Source organism: Puntigrus tetrazona, chromosome 3 (assembly GCF_018831695.1).
Source record: "Puntigrus tetrazona isolate hp1 chromosome 3, ASM1883169v1, whole genome shotgun sequence".
Classification (NCBI taxonomy): domain Eukaryota; kingdom Metazoa; phylum Chordata; class Actinopteri; order Cypriniformes; family Cyprinidae; genus Puntigrus; species Puntigrus tetrazona.
In genome coordinates this window covers 22,661,246-22,683,367 of record NC_056701.1, presented here as the reverse complement: position 1 = coordinate 22,683,367, position 22,122 = coordinate 22,661,246, and the positions used below count along the sequence as shown (strand labels likewise).

At 39.9% G+C, this 22,122-nt stretch overlaps 2 protein-coding genes across 2 annotated transcripts; one reads left to right on the top strand and one right to left on the bottom strand.

Annotated features, from left to right (window-relative positions):
- Window positions 1-8,247: 8,247 nt before the first annotated feature.
- On the bottom strand, window positions 8,248-9,892 carry hoxb13a (homeobox B13a). The gene is made up of 2 exons (XM_043235467.1): window positions 9,223-9,892; window positions 8,248-8,877 (listed from the first exon to the last, which is right to left on the bottom strand). The coding sequence occupies exons 1-2, from the start codon at window positions 9,884-9,886 to the stop codon at window positions 8,630-8,632; spliced, it is 912 nt and encodes a 303-aa protein (XP_043091402.1). The 5' UTR covers window positions 9,887-9,892; the 3' UTR covers window positions 8,248-8,629.
- An 8,442-nt stretch (window positions 9,893-18,334) lies between these two features.
- On the top strand, window positions 18,335-20,329 carry eve1 (even-skipped-like1). Its single transcript, XM_043234704.1, has 3 exons — window positions 18,335-18,359; window positions 18,806-19,047; window positions 19,557-20,329. The coding sequence occupies exons 1-3, from the start codon at window positions 18,335-18,337 to the stop codon at window positions 19,983-19,985; spliced, it is 696 nt and encodes a 231-aa protein (XP_043090639.1). The 3' UTR covers window positions 19,986-20,329.
- The last annotated feature ends 1,793 nt before the right edge of the window (window positions 20,330-22,122 follow it).

The following is a 22,122-nucleotide window of genomic DNA, read 5'->3' as shown; positions in this document are numbered from 1 at the left end:
AGGGCGTGTTTCTCATACATCATCCCCTTTTTATCTGCTGATCTTTTTGACCTTTGGAGTCAGGAAGAACAGTTACCTTGCACTATTGGTTTACGATACCTTGTATTAAGTTTCATCCTGCGATTGTGTACAGCTCCAGAGAGTGTTGCTATTGGCTTCTTTTGCCGGTAGGTGGCGGCGTAATCACCAAATATATACATATTGTTTTTTATTAATAAAATGGGCATGAGCAATATGCGTTTGTCGTGGTTTAGTATACAATGAACGAGTGAAACCCATTCACAGGCGTCAAATAAGATTGTTAATAATTAATAACTAAACCCAAATTAAAACCAGATTAATTTGTAAACTAGCCCAGGCCTGTGTTAGTCACGCATGAACTAAAACGACTAGAAGTTTCAGACAGTAAACGCATCTAGGTGTTTTTTTTCTATATTTCAGCTGCGCAGAATAAAACAACAAGGCATTCGTGCCACTCCGAGCTGCTGCCAAACTGCGGAACGGCGCTAAATAAGTTGTGGGAAACGAGCACAAAGCCAGTCAATACCCTCTATTGACACAAGTGGGGAAAAATGCACCGAAAGCCTCCCTCTCTGCTGGATACGAACATTTATGATTTAGGATGCTGCAGACCATATCCATATGCCAAAGAGAAACTGAACTCTGCTCCATATTAGCGCCACCTGTGACCGGCGCACACATTCCCTGCACCCCATTACTCACGTGCTGAGCTCTTGACCAGATACTGTCACTGTGCTCGATTTAACTCCCTTCAGTGTTATCCTTTACAAAGTATCAAAGATGTTTCCTGTGTTTTTATGGTCTGCAATTCGGTTTAATTTTACTCACGCTGATAGTCCGCATGTGATGCCGGGTTGAGTTTTGCGTTCTTGTCAAAGTTTAATACGCAAATAATTCATAATTTAATAATAAGTCCCCAATTGGATAAAAGCAAAATGACTTTAAAAAGTAATATGACAAGTAATGTAAGTTTTGCAATTATATCACGACTTTGTGACCAAAGTTTCAGCGCGAGGGATCAGATTTAATATTTAATCTTCCAGTAAACTACAAAAGAATGTAATTAAATGTAATTATTAGGCAAGGTAGCAGCGTTCATCGTTTTTCTTCTAGCTAGAAATAATGCCGTGTATGTTTCTAAAAGTAAATATTTGAAATACTTAAACATGCAACAATTCGGAGCAACCGATGGAGTGCAGACATTCAAAATGCGTGTTTTCTGAAACACATTTGCTTGAAGCTTTCAAAAAAAGCATGAAATATGCCTGTCATACCTTGATAACGAATGACAGAAAAAATGACTGGTGTCGTTACATAGAGTGACCACACGATGGAGCCATTGCACTGCACTTTAGTTAAAATAACACCGAAACAAAGACTGAAAAAATAAGAAAAAAGTCCTTTCTCAAAACGCATCATGTTGTCACACGTTTACTTCACTACAATCTCTGAGATTTTGCTGGCACGTGACCTTAATTGAATGAATCTCACATCCACATGTGTGTGTGTTTTAATGAATGTACAGAAGGTATATATATAGGTGAGGAGTGGTGCAAAATGAGCTCTTCAGTCAGCTGACTTCATCACACACGAAATTGATCATGTTAATTATATATATAAAAAAATGCATTTTAAGAAAGCTTCGCTAATATTTAATTTATATGCCAACAGACAATCTCTATCAATGGACATGGGTGATTTTTTTATTGTTGTGTATTTCAGTGACGCTTTACGGCCGCCAATAGACAATTAAGTGAAAGAACACACGCCCAATGTCCTGGATGACTATCAGAGCGAGAACAATTCAATAAAGAGGCTTCCCGTAAACCCCGCGGTGGGTGTCGTCATTCAGAGACGGAGAATCGTAAAAGTCCGAGTCGTGTTCAAATCACAGGCTCCACAATGAAATCCGGCGTGACCTTGCTGGACTGTGAAGGGCAAACCTCCAAGAACTCCTTTGAGCGGCGCGCTTCTCCCTCCCTCTCTCCCTCTCTGTTCTCAGACAGAAACGACTTGCGGCGTTAGGCAAAAATTAAATGGGCTGAAATCGCGTTCCACAACAACGCAAGGAAAAGCCGAGCGTTCGTTAACTCTGAACGAGGCAGCCTCTGAACTGAACGGTAACACTCTGTGGCCAGTAGATGTCAGCAATGTTCTCGCGAACTCACCAACAATGAGCATTCTTCAGTTTTACTCCTCGATGATAATGAGTAACACACACAGGACACTCATATCATACCTTATTACTTTCCCCCTAACCAACAATTATATATATATATATATATATATATATATATATATATATATATATATATATATATATATATATATATATATATATATATATTATATATATATATATTATATATATATATATATATATATTTTTTTTTATAAATATATTTTTGTGAGTGTTTCTATGGAGAATGCATAGAGCAAATATAGCAAAGAAAAGATGATGATTACATTTTTAATATGGAGGGATCCGATTTAGTGGTTTGTTATGGGAGCTCCAAAGAAGCTAGTACGCCACAGTTTCCACATATCCCGAGATACAAAACTTTGCAGTCAGTTTTTCTTGTTCTGAAAAAAATAATGGCTTTATATCGTAAAGAACAAAACTAAACGATTGTTCTTTTTTTGTTGTCGTGTACAATTTTGTACTGGCACGACTATCAGACACAAAATAAAATAAAATGGCAGTATTGTTAGTTCCGTTTTAGCTTATAATGCGATCAAGATGTGAACAAGACGCGTGAACGCTGTATAAAATGTCACTGAATGCAAACGCAGACAGAGTTCGTGCAAAATATCTCCCATTTGTTACTCATTTTTAAAGGTGAAATATTTATGAAATAAACGTGACGGGTCTGATATGAAATGGTTTCATAAATGCTGTTTAGTTTTTAGATGTTTACATTTTTAAATGAATGAAAGTAGATCAAAATACACGCATCTCATTTCCCCCTGAATCCCAAACGCACGCAGGTCACGTGTTTGTCCCGGGACCGAGGGTCGCATCCTTGGAGTGCCGACGGGCTCATGCAGCTGCCCGTTACAAATCCCCGCACATCTGTCCAGATGTTCCGAAGTCTGAACTTCGAGCTAAAATGGGGAGATGTGTGTCTAGAATTAAGCAATAAATTTATTGCACCTCAGGTCAGCAAGTCTCGCAAAAATGACAAAATTCACAGCGCTTTCGCACTTAACACGACAACCAAGAAAATGCTAAACCGTACACAAATGAAGCAGAGCGTACACAAAACAATCGCGCGCTGCGATGCAAAGCTCCGCATGAGAGTGTTAATGATTTCAGCGGCGCAGAAAATAATGGAATAAATTAGAGCTCGCGATATCAGAGAACTCCGTTTCTTCCAAAACTCCGCTTTATAAGGTCAGCATAATTGTAGTGCCCTGTAAAATGTCACACATGAGTTGCATGTTGCATGCCAATACATTCGGTTATTTTACTACCATACAGTTATGTGAATGTCTGTTTAGGCGGGCTGGCGTTTTTCTCCATGCGCCACGAAAAGAGCTGTGACCAAGATCCTCCCGTGTCCAGTCAGATTATCATCAATCACTCTCCTTCAAAGCCTTAACACTGCCGAGCGTTTAACGCACTTACGATACCGCTGTGTTTTTTGACTGCACACTTAAAGAAAGTTTTTTAAAAAGTGGGGTTGATTATTGGACGCTTTGTTATGGAGATAAACAAAAATAAATTAATTTTTGTGTTATTGAGACGTCATAAGGACGTCGCCGGGGTCGCGCTTCTGACGCAAACATCCATTTTTTTCTCAAATAACATGTTCATCTTTTCTCTCGAGTTAAAACTAAAATGCATTATTATTAAACATATGCGAATTGGTTTTATTTAACCGAGAGAGCATGTCATTTCTCTGAATTTGAACGCTTTAACCTGAACCGGCGTAAGTCATATCCAGCTGTATTGATAATGAATGAATGGAAAAGGGGGCTCATAAATGGCTCTGTTGTTGACATCACTTCGAGACTCAGAAAAAAAATCTGAGATTTTGTTTTGCTATTTTAAGTAAGCTTTCCACGGCGTAATGAAAAATGATTTGCGGAAGGTGAGCTATTTTAATTTGCTCGGGCAATAGTTACAGCATGCGCGTTTACTAAAGGAGGTTTATTAAATACACTTCTTTCGTCAGCTTAACCCTGTATGCTCATTTATTTGAAAAGATCATTCAACCCGGGCAAACACGACCTGATTTTACTGATAATTTAATATAATAAATGCTGAAGTAACAGGTCAAATTACAACAAAAATAAATGTATAAAGCGGAAATATGTGTTATTAACGTTAAAAATAGCAAAATAGACTTACACGTTGCTCACATGGATCTTCACTGTAAACTTTAATAATATGTATACGCTAATAATAATATGAGACTTTTAGGTTTTGTACTGCATGTTAACTACACTTAACATCAAATACTGGAATAAAATTCATTCAGCTTATCTTCACTTAACCTGCCATGTAGAAATATAACTCGGGTGCGTTCAGATGTAATAATATTACTTTGTAATATTAATTGTCAATTATGCGAAAAGAGTGATTGTTTTTCAACGTGAACATAGTATACACCTAAATATCGCTATGTCTTAATAGTCATCCATATTTAAGTTCACTTTCCATTAGATTAAAAAAAAAACCTCTCTTAATATTCCTACTATCTTCCTATTTTCTATTCTGTATTACTATTTGAACTCTTCTAGCCCTGCTGCTCTCGCATTAAAACATTAACACCATAGGAATGCCTTTGCGTTCGTGTCTTAGCAATTCAATCATCAAACATGTCACACAGAGGAATAAAAGCGAGCATCTATTCTGACATCCAACTCGCAAAGATAGCCTATCCTCGTAACCATCCGCACGCGGAAAACCGGCAACCTAAAAACGCGCTTAACACCTTAAACGATTTGATTTCATTTAATTGAAGGGTATAAGATCAGATGAGAATAGCTCTTTAACGCGACGATTGCGAGTTAGCGCTTTTAAAGCGGACCGGACTGCTATTCCTACAAAGGAAGCATTGAAACAACCCATTCAAATCTGTTATAGTGGAAATATCAATTTCATAAAAGCTTGGTATAGGAATTACGGGAAAACGAGAACAGAGCAAAGAAAAGCGAGGAGTTTCCTTTCGATATTTACGAGCACTCTGAACGACAGATTGCTGGGGAAACCTGCCAATAAGCTGCATTAATTAAGTAATTGAGAGAGGCATTGAACTTGACCTTTAATGCAAAGTTGCGAGGCGGCTTTGGCTAAGTGCTGACCAACTGTACAGCGACAACGCTGTCGATATATCAATCATCTACCGTCAACATTTCTCCGTCGTTGGGGGCCTTTCGTGTGAAGTCGTTTCCTCTCCCCTTTTTCCGGAGGCCTCGTGTTACTCCACAGGTCTATTGACAACCTCTGGCCAGACAAGGTCCAGACTACTTATTGTTTACAAGATGTCTCAAGTTCAACTGTGAAGTCCGCCGCTTAACAAAAGCCTGGCCGAAATGCAGACGTGGGGGAAGAGTTGTTTTAGGGCTGGAGGCAACAGACAAATGTGGGGGATGGGACGTGGACGTGAACTTGAGGGAGATGAGTCTGACATGCCTCGTTCAAATAGCTGGCCAGCAACTGCTAAATCTTATCCCTGCGCTGTCGCGTTTTATTATCATTATTTTCCATTGAAATACAGACGTGTGCGTGCGCGTATATGCCGCATGCGTGTCCTATAAATAGTGCATGCGTGTCCTTTAAATAGTACTCCAAAAAAACTAAAACTCGTGCTATTCATACGCAAAAATTGACGTGCGTATAATACGTATTTTTTTACGTGCATATGATACGAAATTTGTTGGCGTGCGCATGATACGCAGATTTCGCGTACATATGATACGCATTGACCCCGAAAGCCTAATCCTAACCCATCTCATATCATATTCAAGCCAAAGTCATTTTTTTGGGGTTATCAATACCCAAAGTTTTTATTTGGCGTACTATTTATACGCAAGTTCGTGAGATCGGGATGGAATATAAGACATACTTCATCCTCATGCAGACAACAAAAAAAACATTTCAATATTTAATTGCTTATGTTAGATTTTATTTTCACTTAGACAGTGGCCTGTACATACTTTTTATTGCAGATCATGGCATGGCTATTTCATTGTATAGGCAAAATGTATACACGTCTCCAGTTGCTGGGTGTCTTCATCCGTCTCACAGAAAACAAATCCCGTCTTACTCAAGAACTACGGCACAGGAAGAATTTCAGTTTTCAACAAAAGTGTCGGTTTTATTGTTAGTCCTGAAATTGGGTAAGCTCCGCGCTTTGTGCGCTTTCAAAAGACGAAATAGAGTCGCCATTAAATCACAATGTAAACTTAAAAGCAGACGCACCGTTTGTTTGAAAGCTTTTGTCAAGTTCAATGTTAACTAGAAGTGGAAGGAAGGACTTGGGAATTTTATGACCCCCTGGGATGTCTAAGGAACGTAGGAGTTAAATGTATTGATTCGCGTGGAGAAAAAAAAAACATAATTAGAAAACATTGTAAAATAATAAAGGCAAGTGACGATGTTCTATCGATTCAGAACGCCTAAAATTGTTCATCTTTTGTGCGCTTTTTATGCGCTGACCACAAATAATAATATCGACACAAGCTAACACTAGGAACAACGGCCCCCTCTGAATATTGCTATAATTTGAGGGAAGCCATGATAAAACCTAAAGCTCAAAATCTATTTGAAAAATGCAGACCACTGAGGATTGGCTCGTTTTCGACCACACGTGCAAACTAGAATCTGTGCGTTGTAGCTTTACGCAGTGACCACGAGAACCACCGCAGAAGTTCGCCGTCTATATTTATATTTTTTGTATATTAAAACACAACTTAACCAGCAATCAGTAACCAGTATCATCATCAATTCGTAGTTACTGAAATTGACGCGAGTATAATGTAAAAGCTTTCTGCTCTGACCCTCCACAGCTGCGGACGTGGACTGAATAAAGAAATCAGGAATAAGAGAAGTTGAAAGCGAACCGGAGCTTGCCGAAGGTGACAACGCGAAGCCTCTGAGTAACGACGGACCTTTTACACCCTTACTAATCTAGACCGACATTAAGTGCAGGTAGCAAAGGCAGTAGACTGCGGCTCTGTTCACTGTCTGACAATTAAACTGCTCGGACTCGGGCAGAAACGTAAATTAGGCCTGCTGGAGACTATAAAAGAGATCATCGCGCATAAATCTGGCAATGGCGAGGAAAGAGGTAACTTTGCATTTCTGAACTTAAGAGTTATTATGAAGCGGGATATAAGAAGGCACCCAGACGGAGTATAATTTCAGAGTGCACTAATGCATGCGGGGTTATTATAAAATCACTAGCGTTTCATTTGGCGTGAGGGATCTGACGTGAAGAGCCGCAAGCAAACTGGGAGAGGTGATGGGGATACATCGCAGGTTGAGGAGCATATTCACGGTGTTTTACAGTTTCGGAAAAGACAAAAGATATATCTTAACTTTTAAGCACGTGACTTTCAAGGTCAAGGTTAAGGGCTGATTTAGTAGGCTACATCTTCTGTAGTCGAGCGCCCCCTCCTTTTCTGCCACTCGACTCTGACCGTGAGGAGGAAATCCCATATCGTTAAGGTTTAAAAAGCAGTGTGCATCCTTTACGAATGCGCATGAAAGCTGTTAGGGCGCGTAAAATATCATAACAAATATTTAAAATGTTGGCGCTTTCGGGTCCCTCGCTCAGACGCTGCATGCGCATCGTAAAACAATAAAGTAAGCCTGACTTCCAGAAGGCTCCGGTGATATTTCTGCTTGATCACGCGACCAGATGCGACGTAAAACGGCAAAAGATAAATACGATTATCTACGTTGTTTCAAATGAACGCATACCTCTCGAAACAAACCAAACTTAGTCTCCAAACAGCTGCTTGCATAGAAATCAATGTAAAATCGCTGTAAACTGTCGTGAAACAATTTCACAATAATGGCAAAAAATGCTTGCTGATTTCTCTGATTGCATCGTCATCAACAGAATTAATTTTGCAATTAGTTTCGCGACAGATAACTGTAAAAAGCCATTACGCAACTCTTCATAAGAATAATACATAAAAACACCGATTTACTTTGCTAGAAAACATCGAATGGAATTAACACATTTATTAAGGTTTGCGATATATGCGTTATTGTGTTTTACAAGCGATATAAACATAGTATATAAGTACTGACAGATATTGGGTAATAAGCTACACGACTAATACAACAACAACAGCAACGACACTGACGTACCTAACATTAAATGCAAGCTAAAGAGGACAGAGAGACTTTAAACGAACACAGTTACATGTAGGCAGGCACGTGCGTAATTTACAAGCTATATTGTCCTTCCACGTTTTTTTTTTCCATTTCATTTAGATTATTCATTTTTCGAGTCCATCCTTTTATTTGTTTGGTGTAAATGCGCTGGGCAAAGAGAACATTCAGTTCCAGTCCAAGAAAAGTCCTCGCGACGACTTTTTGCTTCTCTGTATTTCAAGTCACCGAGAAAAACAAAGATTGGGCTCTGCGCTACGGCGCGCTGTTCTTAACTTTGGCGATGAATTTCTTTTCCTTAACCCTCCTGTTTTGAAACCAGATAGTGATCTGACGCTCGGACAAGTTGGTTACCGCCGAAATCTTTCTCCTCTTGTCCTTTGTGATGAATTTGTTGGCCGCGTATTCTTTCTCCAGTTCCTTGAGCTGTACTTTTGTGTACGGTATCCGCTTCTTTCTACCTCGACGGAATGAGCCCCCGTCATGTTGGTGGGCCACGACATCTGGAACGAATAACAAAAAGGTTTAAATCATTAATGGGCCCATTCATTTTCTAACTAAACTACGTTTCATCAAATTCCACATTTCGCAGTTCCACATTCCGCAGTTCGCTTTAGACGGCATTCGATTATTAAACTGTTACTTTTTTTTTACACAAGCGTCCTGTATTTGTGCTCTTTAGAAAATTAAGGCACGCTGGTGATCTTGCAAAGCTGCGTCTAAAATAAAATCTGTCTTCTGTGATATCGTTTTTGCTTGGATCTTTGAGAGAGCCTGCGCCATGCCTCAACGAGTGAGCGTTTTATTTTCGACATTTCCATTTCAGCCCTAAACGGTTCGAAACGTACCTGCTAACGCAGACTTCCAGAGATGGCCCGCCTGGCTCTGGTCCTTGGAACAATACATCTGACTGCCCCATCCGTTCGCCAGAGCCCAGGGTTGGTAGCTATCCATAGGCAGGAGACTGTCGTGTCGCGGCTCTCCGCTTCCGAGCGTCTGTACCACCGACACGTCCAAATAGCTGGCCATGGACTGGTAGGGACTGGGGTAGCTGTGGTAAAAGGCGAACTCTTTAGCCCTGCTAGGATATTCTTCGGATGTGACCGGGGTATCCATGTATTTCTCCGCAGTGTAGCTGAGCGCGCTCGGCTGCGTGCAGGACTTGAGGGAACCCCGCCCCATTCTGCAAGGATAATAGCTGTTGCCAAAATAGCCGTACGGGATGGGACCGGTGGACGAGGCCTGAGGAACCGTCGGGCAAGGTGCGCACTGCTTGCCCGACTCTGTGGAACCTGAGGTCGATACGTCCACGGAGGGATAGCTGGAGCCGTGGACGAGGCTGGACGGGTGGCCACTCAGAGCCGAGTGGGCCATCAGATTCCTGCACTGGTTGGCCGCAAAATTGCCGCTTCCAACCAGACCCTCCATGTTCTTCAGCTCATCCAAGTTGTTTTCATACACAAACATAACCGTGTCCGCCCAGCGAGGATTCAGGACCAGGGAGGTGGTCATAGCACGCTCACCATTCGGACGGAAAATTATGTTGCAAAGACTCAAGTCCGAAGCAGGACACTCGGTTACATTGGTACAGCTGCATTGACGCAATGGACTTCAGCCTGCATTGCGGCGCCTTCATTGGATAAGAGCTGCACCACGTGACGCATAAAATAAACCTTGACTGAAGAATGTCAAAGATTTTTTTTTTCGTCAAGCCCGGGTTAAATGCCTAAAAGTAGCTTTCAAATACTGCCTCATTGTTGCATTTCATTTATGCGTTAATACACTAAAATAGGTTTATTTTTCCTATTTCCTATTTTTCCAATCCCCTTTTTTGTTTGTTTTTGTTATTTTTGCAGTTTTTTTTTTACTTCTGCACGCATGCTGCTATATGTTATTTTATGTAAACATGCTGTTATGTTATTTCAATTCTATTAATTTCGTTCAACAAATACATAACAATATTGACAACAATTTTTTTTACCTATTTTTATTCGTGTGTCATCTTAGGCGCCGAGCATGCCATGTGAACCGAACAGGTACGCGTACTTTCATGAAAAATAAAAATAATATAACGTACATAGATATTCCTGGCAGCTCCCTTGCTGATCATCAAACGCTATAACTATTTCTCGCAACATCTCATCGCAAAAAGCAATAGAAATGTTTAAATGGGTCATACTTTTTATTTAGGATTTAATTACACATTGGCCAAGCACACGCTGGAATGCCTTTAAATCATTACGGACATTTTAAAGGCCCATAATCAGTAGTGCCAAATGTATAAATTATTTATCATTACCATAAAAAAATGAAAAATCATAACTTGTTTCATACGCGCGCTTGAACAACGCGTCGTTCCGTTTTATGAATGTCATACTTGAAATAATCCGCTGAAATAAAGAGGCAAAAAAAATGGTTCCCTATTCGGTTTTTACTCATAAGTCGCATAAGCTTTTTTAGCTTTAATTCAGAAACTGCAGCTTCACAAAACATTTGCAAGGTTTTGTTGGAAGGTTTCTAACTTGTGCACGTATATTAGTGTCACATTTTATCAGTGACTAGACGATTTCACATATTTTTCACATATTTTATTTTTAAAAATGCCAATTACTTTAAACCAGTAACCCTTTTCCTCTGGAAACAGTGATCCTGCACTCCCAGAAATAAAGACGCAAAAGCTGTCGCTGGTATCTTTCCAAAAGGTTTTTATTTTGTCCATTTTGCTTCTTTAAAGGTGTACATGTTTGAAGCTAATAGGTACAAAAGCGTACCTTTTGAAAAGGTCCTCCCCCGGTGACAGCTGTTGTACCTTTATTTCTGAGATGAGTGTATGAACAAGATAAACAAGAATCCATGAATCCAGATGCGCATGAAGGAGATTTTCTCCGCAAGCAAAAAGCAAACTTCAGAGGTTTTGCGCGAAAGATTAAAAAGCATTAAAAAATGCACGTATGTGTATGCGTGTATCATTTTTTTCGGAGGCTAAAATGATTTGTATGCGGATAAACACTGAATATTTTGTACAGGGAAAAACAACAGCCTTCCCCTTTAATCCGTCTTCCCATACACGCCACCCCAGACTGTCGTATTTACATAGAGGTCAGGAAAGGCCCTCAAGGTCAAGGCCAAGTTTAAAGGGATGAGTACAGCCCTCCCTGAAGGGCCTGTTTAGGAGGCAATGATAGACGCCGTCCCTCCTTAGGCAAACTATTCAAGTTCAAGGTCTCTGCATTGAGCTGCGATAATAAACCCGACGCAGGTAAACAAAATTGCTCAAATTTCAAAGAAATTTCTAAAGCAATTGTGCTCAAAACGCAATTCGACTTACTTGAAGCCGAACTGAACGAGACGAAAATAATGAACTACCCTTTCCCCGTGTTGTTTGTACACTGTGAATCATCTGCGCGTTCCCCTTTGCCGCCGCGCAGTTGTTACTCTGGGTTCAAGGCACGAGCCCTTCTCTGTTTGTAGTCGGAGCTGAGCAACCCCACAACACGTCGGGCTCGCGCGAGGCAGCTACTGTACCCAGGAAATGCCATTATGGTTTAATTGTAAAACGCCCTGCCCACGTGCAAAGGGTCTTACAAGAAACCGCGCGCGCAGTCCGCGTCCGGCGCGAATTAACTCACGTCCCCAGAAGAAAGACACACACGCATTCATTACGGACAGGGTAAGTTCGATAATCGGCATATTGATACAACATTAAAAACAGTTCCAACTTAATGCAAGCTAAAAAAAAAAAAAAAGTTCAAAGGATAGCTGAAGAACGCGAAGGGCAGGCCAGGGCGCGTACTCGAACTCGAAACCAACAGCCTTGAAAGGAATACTGTACGCTTTAGGTGAACCGACTAAAGGCTTCACGCGAACTCGTGCAGTTAATTGTATCAAAAAGCGTTTCTTTTAAACGTAAAACAAAACGTTAGCTGCCCTAGACGGCGCGCGCGATGTGTGTTCTTTGCCAAACAAGTTTACGCCAGTGTCAGCGCCTGTTTTAATGAGATGGTTCACACTTAGATCAAGGAGAACCGCGAGATGTGGCGTGATTGCGCGCATGCGAAAATGTTACGAGTGTTTCTGGGTAAATTAAATTCAAAGAGAAGCTCGAGTTTAAATTTCCTCTCTAATTCGCCCGTATCGAAAACTGCAGCGAATGGTTTAAATCAAAGAACTTTGGCGAGTTTAATTAACACGCACTGGACATATAATGAATGCTGCTTCACGTGCGTGTAGTGAGCTGGTAAGGTTCATAAGAATAAAAAGAGCCGTTTCACATGGCTAAATACGATTCGACTGCTTATTAGAGTTTCATATTTTTCATATTTTTCTCTGGTCCCAGCGCATCTTTCTATGAAAGGTGTTACGGAAACTTCTCTTCGTGAACATTGTGCAATTTGCTGTACTTTGTGAGTCGGTCGGCTGTAGCTACAGTAAAAGTTCATATCTTAGAGAACAATAGACGTCGTTGTTACTGTCATTTATATATTACACACTTAGTCATCATGCGCTCGCCCTCATTGCAAACCTCTGTGGCTTTACCTGCGCTCTATTGACAAATAGACACATTTTTCAATATACATTCCCGTGTGATCCACATAGCCTAATAAAGAAAGTTTCGTGTTAACTATTTGTGCTTCAGCTGCGTCTAAAACGTTTAAAGACGAAGGATTCTGTTGATTAAATATTAAAATGGAAAGGGTCATTTTAACCAGCCTACCTATTATCGTGATATAGAATTTTGAATATTTAACACTGAAAGATGTGATGTCGCTCAGATGTTAAGAACTCTTTAATAAAATCTTAGCACGCGGCCTGTACATATATACGTTCTTCGTGTTTTACGTACTGATTTACGGCGTGCTTTATCTAAGCGCGCAAACAATGCTCCTCGACCCCTCGATAGCACGCGGCATGCAAATCAAAAGGAACTTTATCGCTGACAGCCCATAAGGAGTTGATCAGAGACTGTATTCGATATTATTCGTATTATTGCTCACATGAAATACGATACACCCTGCAATAGTGTAAATAAATACATAAATAAAGCGCGCTCCCACTCATCATATTCCCCGCGCATCGTGAGTGTCGGGTTCAAATCTGCTCTAGCCTTTTCTATTTATGTCAGTTACAACAATGCTTTGACCACTCAAAAGTTGTTGTTTTTTTACACTTGTAAGATATGAAGCAATTCGCTGCAGCGAGGATGCGCGTGCTTGTGTCCATAAATACACTGTACTGCTTTGCACAACTCTATATTATTAAGCCACTTATAATAATGCTAATAATAATAACTATTATATTCACAGCGCATTGTCACAGTTTCCAAAATATAATTGTAGATACACTATACGTTCAAAATCCCGATTGTACATAAAAGTTACATCCACCTACAAATTAAATTAATGATGACGACAAAACTAGATATTCTGTAGCGAAAAGAAATAATTGTATCGATGGCTATTAGACCTAAACTGAGCTCCCACCGAGATTTTCATCCAATTAAATCATGCTTTCTTACTCTGAGCGCCGGTGTTTTGCTTGAGAAAGCGCAAGGAATTAAAATAAATCGATAACGAAGTTTTAAAACCCCCAAAACATTGTAGTTTTAAACACTAAGTTACAAAGCTCTATCTAGATATTCAGAATTTAAGTTAATATATTTAACTATAGTGGGAATCCAGAAGGAGTGAAATCTAAAAACGTAAGGTTAGATTAAATTAAATGTTTGTAGCATTATTATATAGGAGACAAAACTCATAGTGAAAGGACAGTGGTGATGTGAGGACCACTGCTAATTAAATCAGAATAGTTTCGATAATGACATCTGTTAATTACAGAAGACCTCTAAAGCTCTCAGTACAGTGAAAACAGTGAAAAATTAGGAATAAATTAAAAGACTTTCTTTCTGTATTTATTAAGTTGCACTGAAACACAGTGTATAGAGACCTATAGGTTCCAGTATAGTAAAAATATATAGTAATAGAAAATAGTAAATAGTAAAAATATATATGGTAGACAGAGAAAGAGAGAACGTCAAGGAAGATGGGAGAAGTTACCTCTGTTGTTATGACCAGAAAGTATTTGCATTCAGTAATAATTCAAGGGAGCCAATATATGCAGAGCCTCAAATTACTGCGGCAAGGTAAAAAAAAAAGACTGATTCTGTGGAAAAGACAGGATAGGAAAATATTAAACATTTTTGGTTCAGATTATCTGAATGTTAAGTCTTGAAGGCAGTTAAGGTGAAAAGAAGCAGTCCCTCTGGAAAGCACCACAGCCTTGGACTTCTGTGTAGATTTTATAGTTTAAATATAAATATATAATTGCTTCTAGATTGGCTTTCGAAATGCCTGAATACATTAGACAAAATAGCATAATAGCCACATTCATCCAAACAGCTTCACAGACAATGAAACACTCGTAGTGTTCTGATAATGACTGATCTGATGCCAATGTTTGGTGAGATTCAAACTTTATCCATTTCCCAAAACTACTCTTCACGTGCAAGCAATACATGCTTGCTATATGTTCATTATGTACTTACATGATACATGAAAGCTGAGCTTGAAGTGCTTTTAAAAAACACCTTTTCATTCTAGTCAAACAACGTGCATAAATATGTACCATATCAATCAATCAATCATTTTTATTTATATAGCGCTTTTAACAACACAGGTTGCATCAAAGCACTGTACAGTATAATGACAGGATCATATTATTCCCAGACTGTCACTGGGAATAATAGTAGTAACACTAATACCCTTAAAAGATGAATTTACTATCTTACCAACATTCTTTACAATATCTTCTTTTGTGCTCAACAAAAGACAAAAGCTTGGCTTCCCTTTAGTGAACCGTTGCCTCAATAAAGTCATTATTTGCTGTTTTTAAGGTCAGGTATAGAGTGAATTAATGGATCTAAAATATTATACTTATAACGCATTACTAACGTCTATTACTAATCCTGAAATGTTTTTATTTCAAACAATTAAATTAAATGCAGGACATATTTAAACATAATTATTTATTAAAAATGTATATGTGTGTGTAGGTTTGTATATATATATATATATATATATATATATATATATATATATATATATATATATATATATATATATATATATATATATATAACAGAATTCCTTGTAAATTAGCCCTGTCTTATTATTTTTTTGCATAAATAACAACAGGAACAGTAGTTAGAGAGCACTGAACTGTATTAATATAGGCTACTTTTGAGCTTACTAAAATAACTCATTCATTCATGCAACCAAAAAAGCTCAGAAAGACCGTTTGGATCACTGTAGAACTATTTAAACAAACATATTATAATACAATATGTGAATCAAAAATATGCACTCAGATATATACATTGCACGTGTTATGGTTATTGTTATTATTGACAACATCACCCTGCTCCTTGTGTACCGTTTCAATTTCAGTTCAAATCAGGCACACCTGAAGCAGCGCATCGCTTTAACTGAACGGCCAGGTGTGCTGGAGCACAGATGATAAGGTGCAGATCACCAGAATCGACTTTACTAGCCGTCTTATATGTTCAAACCCCACGTGATGCGTGCAGCCTAATGGCTTCATACCCCTCCAGTGGTAAAAACAGGCAGGTGATGCTATGTGTCCCGATTTAAGACTGTGAGTGTACCGCTTAGTACATCCACACGTGTGAAACTATGCAACAATACGCCGTTTTCAAGAACCGTCACTATTAAAAGTACATTATGCATTAGAGCAAACTGCTGTAAAGATTTAGAAAAAATGTGCCTTTAACAGTCCGTGAAGGGTTTGTACAGGTGCACCTGTGCGCCACAGACAGATAGTATAGAATAATAGAGTGTGACTGCACTGCTGCGAGAAGCCGAAAGCCTTGATTCAAACCTCAAAGGAAGAGGACGAAGAGGAGGAAGAGCAAAAGAAACAGACTTCAGGACAAAGCCACCCATGTAACGTCCTCAGATATCTTCAGTTTTTCGTATGTAAACAGTTTAATTTATTTTTTTTTTGCCATTCATTGTAGAACCAAATACTTGCTTTTAATTTAAATAAAACGGATAGTTTAAAATATTTAAAATAATCGTACACATAAACATTAGATAGGCTAAACTAAATATTTTTTTACAGTGACGTCCAGAAACAAATAGCACAACTCGCCATTTTCTGTATAAATCGCAAAGATCAGTATTTTCAAAACGATACCAAAAAAAAAAACACCGCAGGTCTGTTTTTGTGTGCAGCCTCTATCAGCGTGGTACAAATGAACAGGGGGACAAATGAACGGAGTTTGAAATAATGCGGCGTCTGCTGAGATTATGCAGTTTTACGCGAAGCACCCAGATGGACACGCCCACAAACAGAGCGTTTCCTGGTCGCTGCGTTCTGATCAGAGACTTCGATCTCAACAGTTATCGATAACAGTATCATGCTTTGACAGGTATCGATACAGTAATATGAAGTCAAGTCGTCACACACACACACACACACACACACAGAGTTTCTGTCACCTCCACGCGATATCTGCGCCCGTCTCCAGCCAGGTACAGGCTACAGCCCCGGTGGAGCCTGCCCTTAACTGACAAGTGATCAAAGCACTGGCGTATAACAATGCAACAGTGAGTTTGGTATCAGGCCAGGCCGAAGCATCTGTTCCAGAGACTGTCTGGACACGGGGTGAACGCCACAGTCAAATACATAACCAAACAAATACATGTAAAATGGTAAATACGCATGCTAAGGAAATATAAATACAGGAAACATGATTAATTAAATAATTAATAATCATTAAAGCAATGTTAGTCACGAACCTTATTTTATACTGCTCTAAAACAGGAAGCGCTGAAGTTTGCTGAAGTGCTAAATACAGCACGCGTGCCTATCTATGCGCTCGTATATTTTGATATGAAACCTAAATCAATAAATGTACAAAGAAAAAAAAAAAAGAAAAGTGGTCTGAATGACTTATGACCTTAATTTAAGCCTATGTCCAATCAAAGCACGTTTATTAAATACGAAAGCCCTTGATGACCCACGTCGCGCGCGGTCAGGACATGTTTCTCCTGTCTGTACCTGTATCACTCACCTATCTCATCAGCAGCGCCATGTTAATACACAGATACACCACATAAAATATCAAACTTGTTCGTGTTGTTGAGATGAACTTATATCTAGGCTACTGATAGATGAAGAAAGTTTCGATCTTGGTTCAGCACCTTAGGGGCAGACAGCTCCTGTAACAATGCATTTAAAGAGATTTTTCAGCCCAAAATGAAAATTCATCGATTATTAATCCTCATGTGCTCGTAAAACCTGCTTGAGTTTCTTTTCTCTGCATACGGTCCTAAACAACACTGGGCTCCATTGACACTGAACCTTTTTTCACACAGAAGGAGGAAATACATTTAAGCATGGAATTACATGAGCATGAGTAATTTTTTGTCCTCCCTTTGAGCTTTCAGTAACATACGCTGGATAAAAGGCTACTGAGCTACTGAGTAAAACATTGCCTGGCGTTTATTACATTAACCAACGCCAAAAATTCTAAGTGTTTTTATTTGTTTGCTTTTATAACTATAAAATCATTTAATGCTCGAATATTCGGACAGTTCTCCAGTTATTGTTCATTTATATTTATATAAATAAATCTTTACCGCACGTTCCCGAAACACTTTCATCTCTGTGACAAACTGTAGATCTCTGCGATTTAGGAACATTAGGATTCTAATGATTGACTTCCAAAAATACAAACATCAAACGCCGAGGAACAATCAGGGTTGGCCTATCTCGACGGGGAAGCCACTGTGACAGTATGCAAAGGGAGGTCGATCTTAATTCTCCATAACAAAAAAGTACAAAGGCCGGTCGGAGACCAAAGACAATTTAACACCTCCCTCTGTCCGCGCGCCCCGGCGGCGCCTCAGCGGATAGAGCGCGTCTCTCATTAGTAACAAGATGGGACGACCTGAGAGATGCAGAGGTGAGGGAGGAGGGGGGTGGACAGCGACTACAAAAACAACTCATCTTTCCCTTCATAAACCAACTTGGCTCGGAAGACAAGCAGTGACGAGAGAATTCCTTTTTTGGGGAGGGCCTGGTCTGGGACTTCTTTAAGGACTATGAGAAGCTTGTGAAAATCCATTTGGGGAATATTCGGACCGCGGACGTGGATATCAACGATAAAATGCGTAAGTATCCTGCATTTCCCAGCGCGCACACAATTAGCACAGCTCTTTTCTAGAAAATGCGCCCGCGTTTGATGCGTTGTCGCGTTTAAGTCGAGTATATAGGCCCACTGTGCAAAATCAACATCTGTGCAGCGAGTTCATTTAGGAAATCGGCAGTTTATTGAAAAGCCAGTCTTTCTAATCGTAAACGTGCTACGTGCAAGCTCAACGAATGCCTAACGTGAAGTAAACTTTTCAGTAGCAGAGGGCAGGGAGTCGCCAGTGTCTACTGTTGCTCACGCTGACAGTGATCAAGGAGAAGAAGAGTGCCCTCGTATTTCACTGCTCAATGGGATAGACCAGAGCCGGCGACACCGGACTGCTTTCACGAGGGAGCAGCTGACCCGCCTTGAGCAAGAATACTGTAAAGAAAGTTACGTGTCTCGCCCCAGACGATGCGAACTGGCGGCGGCGCTCAACTTGCCGGAGACCACAATAAAGGTAATTCACGATGCAGACCTTTTCATGCCACACTCAACCTCTGGTCCAACAAAAGCTACTCAGGACCAGCAGGCAGCGTTTAAAGCGCATTAAATAGCGCTCGTTAAATAATAATAATAATTAATAATAATAATTTGAGACGAACTTCCGTCCACATAGAACCTTTATCATCCATAGAACCTTTTCCGTTCCGTAAAAGGTGATTTACAGTTTCAAAAAAAGGTTCTTTCTTCGCACTAGGAAAAAAAATGGTTCTTTTAGGAACCATTGACTGAAAGGTTCTTTGGGGAACCAACACTGGTTCTTTTTTTTTTTTTTTTTTTTTTTTTTTTTGAGTGAGATCGTGAGATGATTGTTTGCGTGTCTTATGAGGATAAGGGCCATAAAAACAGACACCTGATCTCCATCCCTGCTGAAACCGAAAATTTTATTGTACATCTACCATTACCTAATCCCACCGACATACCGTGTTCTTTACTAAGACCATTTATCCCTCTGTTTCATTATAGGTCTGGTTCCAGAACAGGAGGATGAAGGACAAGAGGCAGCGTCACAGTCTGAACTGGCCTAATCCACTAGACCCAAACCTGTGCGCCTTCATGGTGAGTCAAGCGGCTGCTGGACTCCCCTACCCACTGCTGCCCCGCTTGCCCCTTCATCTATACTCTCATCTGGGCATGGGTAGCCTCTCAGGTTATACAAGCCCCTACAGTGCCACCACAAGGCCAGTGGACACTTTGCACCTCCCTCCCTCAACCTACCCCTGGCTTAGTGGACTTCCACAACCTGCTCTCTATTCCCCCATCCAGACGATGCACCATCCCGCAGGATGCCACTGTCCCCACTGCCTGCACTGGAGACCAGACCACCTGCTTAAACCTAGAGGGGGGGCTAGGACAGCCACACAGCCCAAAAGCTTCGGCAGTGCTTCGGGATGAAAGAATAGTGGCGTCTTTGGCTTGCTAAAAAGAGAGTTTACCCAAAAAAGAAAATTCATCGGTCATTCACACACCCTCGTGTAACTCTAAACCCGTTTGACCTGTGTGCTTTCTTCGGTGGGACACGAAAGAATATATCTTGAAGGTTTTTTTTTTGAAAGTTTAAAGCTGTTGTATTTATGCATATGTACAGTTTTTCAGAATATATCATCACTCGCGAAGAGCTGTTTTGTTGTTTGTCTTCCCATAGCATAGAAAACAGTTTCGCTCGCCTTCCTAAAATACCCGATCTTTAGATATTTTGTTCATAAACATTTTTTATGTGTTGACATTTTTGCACCTGAACACTGTGGTAGATGAACTTGTGTACATATATGCTTTCCAAAAATATATATGACAAATTTGACTATTAAAATATTTATGGAAACATTTACTTCATGTATTTCGGCTTTTTCTTTGACAGATAAATGATAATGATATTGATGCTGTAGAAGGACAGAAAACAATCACTGCTCTACTCATTAACATTGTCAAGCCTTTACAGCTGACACTACTCTAGTAATTCACACTAACACTTTTGTCATTGTTTAACACCAACCTGTTGACCAAACAGCACTGTAATCTTAAAGACTGCTTATCAATTTACAGACACAAAGCTCCTGTCATTATACTCCATCCTAGACACAACCTGCTGAATTATGATCTTGAAAATCTAAAATCAAACGGCCTGTAGCCAGACAAAACATCAACAGGTGGAAAGGAGCGTCTGAGCTTCACAGACCTTGCTCTAATAAATAATGTCTGCAAGTGTGCATGTGAAAAGCCCCGATTTAATGCATAAAGTATAACACGCTTAAGCCACGCTTAAAACTGTATGAATGCACGCATACAAATGCAGTTAAAAAAGGTTTCGAAATAAAATCTTTTGGTTTAGAAAGCGTGCATTAAATGGATTAAAATGGCAGTAAAGTGTTTTGCAAATGTTTTTTACAGAAAAGTTTCTTGGGCATCAAATCAGCATGTTAGAACGGCGTTAGAAGCCGTATCATCATAGGATTAAATTAAAAAAAGTTAAATATATTCAAACAGAAAACAGTTATTTTAAATGTCAATATTTCATACAGTGCGCTTCGAATAAATGCAGCGTTCATGAGTATAAATCAAGCTCAGACTTTTAAATGCTAGTGTTTAAATGTACTGTCGGCTAATGAGTTCTAGCTACCGTTGTCTATAAAATTATGACACAGTCATGACTTTTAAGAATATCCTACTTAAAACCATATACACGCAGCCGAAAGAGGACAGACGGGCTGTTTCCAATACACCGCACTTAGAAATTAGGAATTAAGCTGCTGAGAAGATGAACAGCATTATGCTGAATACCCAGGTGTGCTGGCTTATTTTACCCGCACCTGCTACAGGTGAGCTCCAGTTGAAAGGAGGCTGTAAATTAACCTTGTCTGGCTTGTGTCACAATAACCCTTACAAGAAAATGAGCTAAAGGCTGCGCATTCAGTCTGATTTGAGGCTACTAATGCAAGGTATTTGCAAAATGATAAAAATTGGCCTACGCAGTAAAAATGTATCCTTAATATGGGATACTAAGGATAGCCGCTATCACGTCCCCTCATGTTTAGAGGCGTCAACTCCAACACGTCGGATGCTCAGATCATTAGAGACTAACAGTCTGCAGTACCCTTGTCTGAGCCTGACAATAACTCAATGGGTGACGTCTGCAGTAAAGCCCCGGCAATAGGTGGGAAATGATGGTAAAAAAGCGGCCGCTTAAAACGACTCTGAATTGCGAGTGATGTGATAAATTGGGACAGACTGTAAAGAGATTCTCCTCTGTGGTGACTGTGGGAACACCGATTGAGCACACAGTAGCGGATCCTCTTTTGTCTGGAGAGCACCGCCGTGTGATTTTTACAACTTCCTGCTCTTAATGCCGCCTCGGCCCTGAGGGAGCCAGAGGTGGACATGCTGACATGACTGCAAGTTCTCCGTTAACCTGACTTTGCCATCTTCAGTATGAAAACGTAAATATAAACTAAATACACGCTATTTTTCGCATGTATTGCGTTTGCCTTTAATAAAACGCAGTCACAGCTAAACTTCTAATTGTATTATGATTTTT

Excerpts from the sequence above, each read along its gene's own strand:
- hoxb13a (XM_043235467.1), bottom strand. The coding sequence starts at position 9,886 with ATGACCACCTCCCTGGTCCTGAATCCTCGCTGGGCGGACACGGTTATG. Across the intron at positions 8,878-9,222 it reads CTGGAAGTCTGCGTTAGCAG|ATGTCGTGGCCCACCAACAT; the intron begins GTACGTTTCGAA and ends TATTCGTTCCAG.
- eve1 (XM_043234704.1), top strand. The coding sequence starts at position 18,335 with ATGGGACGACCTGAGAGATGCAGAG. Across the intron at positions 18,360-18,805 it reads ACGACCTGAGAGATGCAGAG|TAGCAGAGGGCAGGGAGTCG; the intron begins GTGAGGGAGGAG and ends TAAACTTTTCAG. Across the intron at positions 19,048-19,556 it reads TGCCGGAGACCACAATAAAG|GTCTGGTTCCAGAACAGGAG; the intron begins GTAATTCACGAT and ends GTTTCATTATAG.